At 32.4% G+C, this 2105-nt stretch overlaps 1 protein-coding gene across 1 annotated transcript in view; it reads right to left on the bottom strand.

Annotated features, from left to right (window-relative positions):
- Positions 1-1672: 1672 nt before the first annotated feature.
- LOC105624726 overlaps positions 1673-2105 on the bottom strand; it is a 13357-nt gene continuing 12924 nt past the window's right edge. Inside the window, exon 18 of the mRNA XM_012206081.1 lies at positions 1673-1753. Coding sequence (XP_012061471.1) covers positions 1673-1753 — 81 coding nt within the window. The remainder of the gene's footprint in view (positions 1754-2105) is intronic.

Below are 2105 nucleotides of genomic sequence, written 5' to 3' on the forward strand. Positions count from 1 at the left end.
TCACAGATATAAAATGTATTACGAGTGTCACAATTTACAAAAATTATCCCTAGAACCAATCCCTTCTATTTGTGGTCAATGAATATCTGTGCGCCAGAAATTTGCTATCGTTCTGAAATATTCTATGGAGAATTTCTCAATCTTACTTGACAATATTATGGGACATTTATCAGCGAGAAAAATCGAGAGAAACCTTTATAATCGATAATATTTTCAACAAAAGATTCTAAAATTGAACGATCAACAATATTCATATAGGACGAAGCGCAAGGCGACGATAGATTGAGCCAGTAAAAAGCCTTTACTTGCAAAGGTACTCACTCTTCACCGAAAAATATATATCTCCCAGGACATTTATTTTCCGATAGAGACATTTCAACGTACACCAAAACAATCTGCCTATTCTTTGCTAGGATCCTTTACTGTCTCTTATCAATACTTGCAACTATTAAATTCTTCGCGAAGATAGACACCAACGTTATCTTACAAATCTAACACGATTGAACCAGTGGAAACGCGATACAAACTCATTATTCATTTCACACTATCCGTACGTTGATGGCAGTTGCGTATTTATTGGTGTATCAATGTTATCTCGTAATATTATAAGCCCGACATCTAACAACAGTATTCCTATCATACACTTAACTGCGCTATTTCCCCCCGTTTCCCTCAATAAAATTCTCATATCCCTAACATCTCATATTTATCGGCACTACAATACTCTCTTCTCCTCCGTACATATAAAATCAGACTTAGAATTACAGCACATACTGAGGCCGTGTTGTAACAAGTTCTGCGATATAGTTAAACTATATATAATCTCGTACAATCCTCTCTCTATCGTCACACATTTACAAGACACTTCGAAGCGAGAGATTATTTATATAATTTTAACTTAGATAAATCTCCGATTACAGGTTGCACATAAAAATATTAACTTTACATCTCACTCACATAATTCGAGCTCGCAGAACTTGATCTTCGCGTAACATCGAATCCGGTACCAATGACAATTTACTTACAAGCTAAACGAACATAATAACAGGAATGCACTCGCACACTTCCAAAATGATGATTAACTATTAGCAAATGCATAAGTAACCATCTGATGGAAATACCTATTTAATAAAAACGGAAATCGGTGCGTAACTTTCAAATAAATTCATTACACTGCACACGAAATAACATTCCGTGAGAATTAATCTGAAAGGAGCGTATTCTTTCAATTGAAAAGTGTACAATGAAAACTTTAAGTTTACAAATCATTATACGTGCTCGGATACAATTTATCTACGCCACCATTGCAATCACTAAATTGTTTTCTATATTTCCTATATTCCTATTCGCATGGGAATCTTGTTCTAAATAAATTTTAACGTAATATTTAATTCGATATGATAAATATAACAAACTCGAACAGAATTTCAAGTGAGAAAATTGATCTAGACAATTCGAATATGTGAAGTGCGTATAAAAAGACGCGTATCTTCTGGATTCTTACACATCCTTTCGAAAGAGATTATATGCACCGTGAATCACTCTAAAAATATACTATTGTTGCCACGATTTTTCTGTACAAGAACAGATATTCACATTAAATACAACTGCAATTATATAAGAAACTTCCTAATTTAAATAACAAATTATTCTTATGAGCAATTGCAAAAAATTATCGTGGATGATATCTGCTAGGTGGTATGTTCTTCACCGAACGATCCTTCATGTCACTCGGGTTGAACATCGTTGGTCCCTAAAAAATGTCCTTGGTTTAAAGTACATAAAATTAATAACAAGTTAATAGTTTTATATAATAACATACTAGAGATGAAAGTAAGTCTTCCGATTTTCGAGCTTGCAATTTTTTATTTTATAATTATTTGTATTAACTATAGTTTGTATGTAAGCAGTAAGGGAACATATATTTTTTTAAACCCTTATCCTTCGTTAAAAATATGTAACCACGCATTTGTAATTTACAGTGCGCAAAAAGATAAGACAAACTGAAACAGTTATATACACACACACACACACACACACACACACACACACACACACATATATATATATATATATATATATATATATATATATATATATATATA

This window comes from Atta cephalotes (genome assembly GCF_000143395.1).
Source record: "Atta cephalotes unplaced genomic scaffold scaffold00086, whole genome shotgun sequence".
Lineage (NCBI taxonomy): Eukaryota > Metazoa > Arthropoda > Insecta > Hymenoptera > Formicidae > Atta > Atta cephalotes.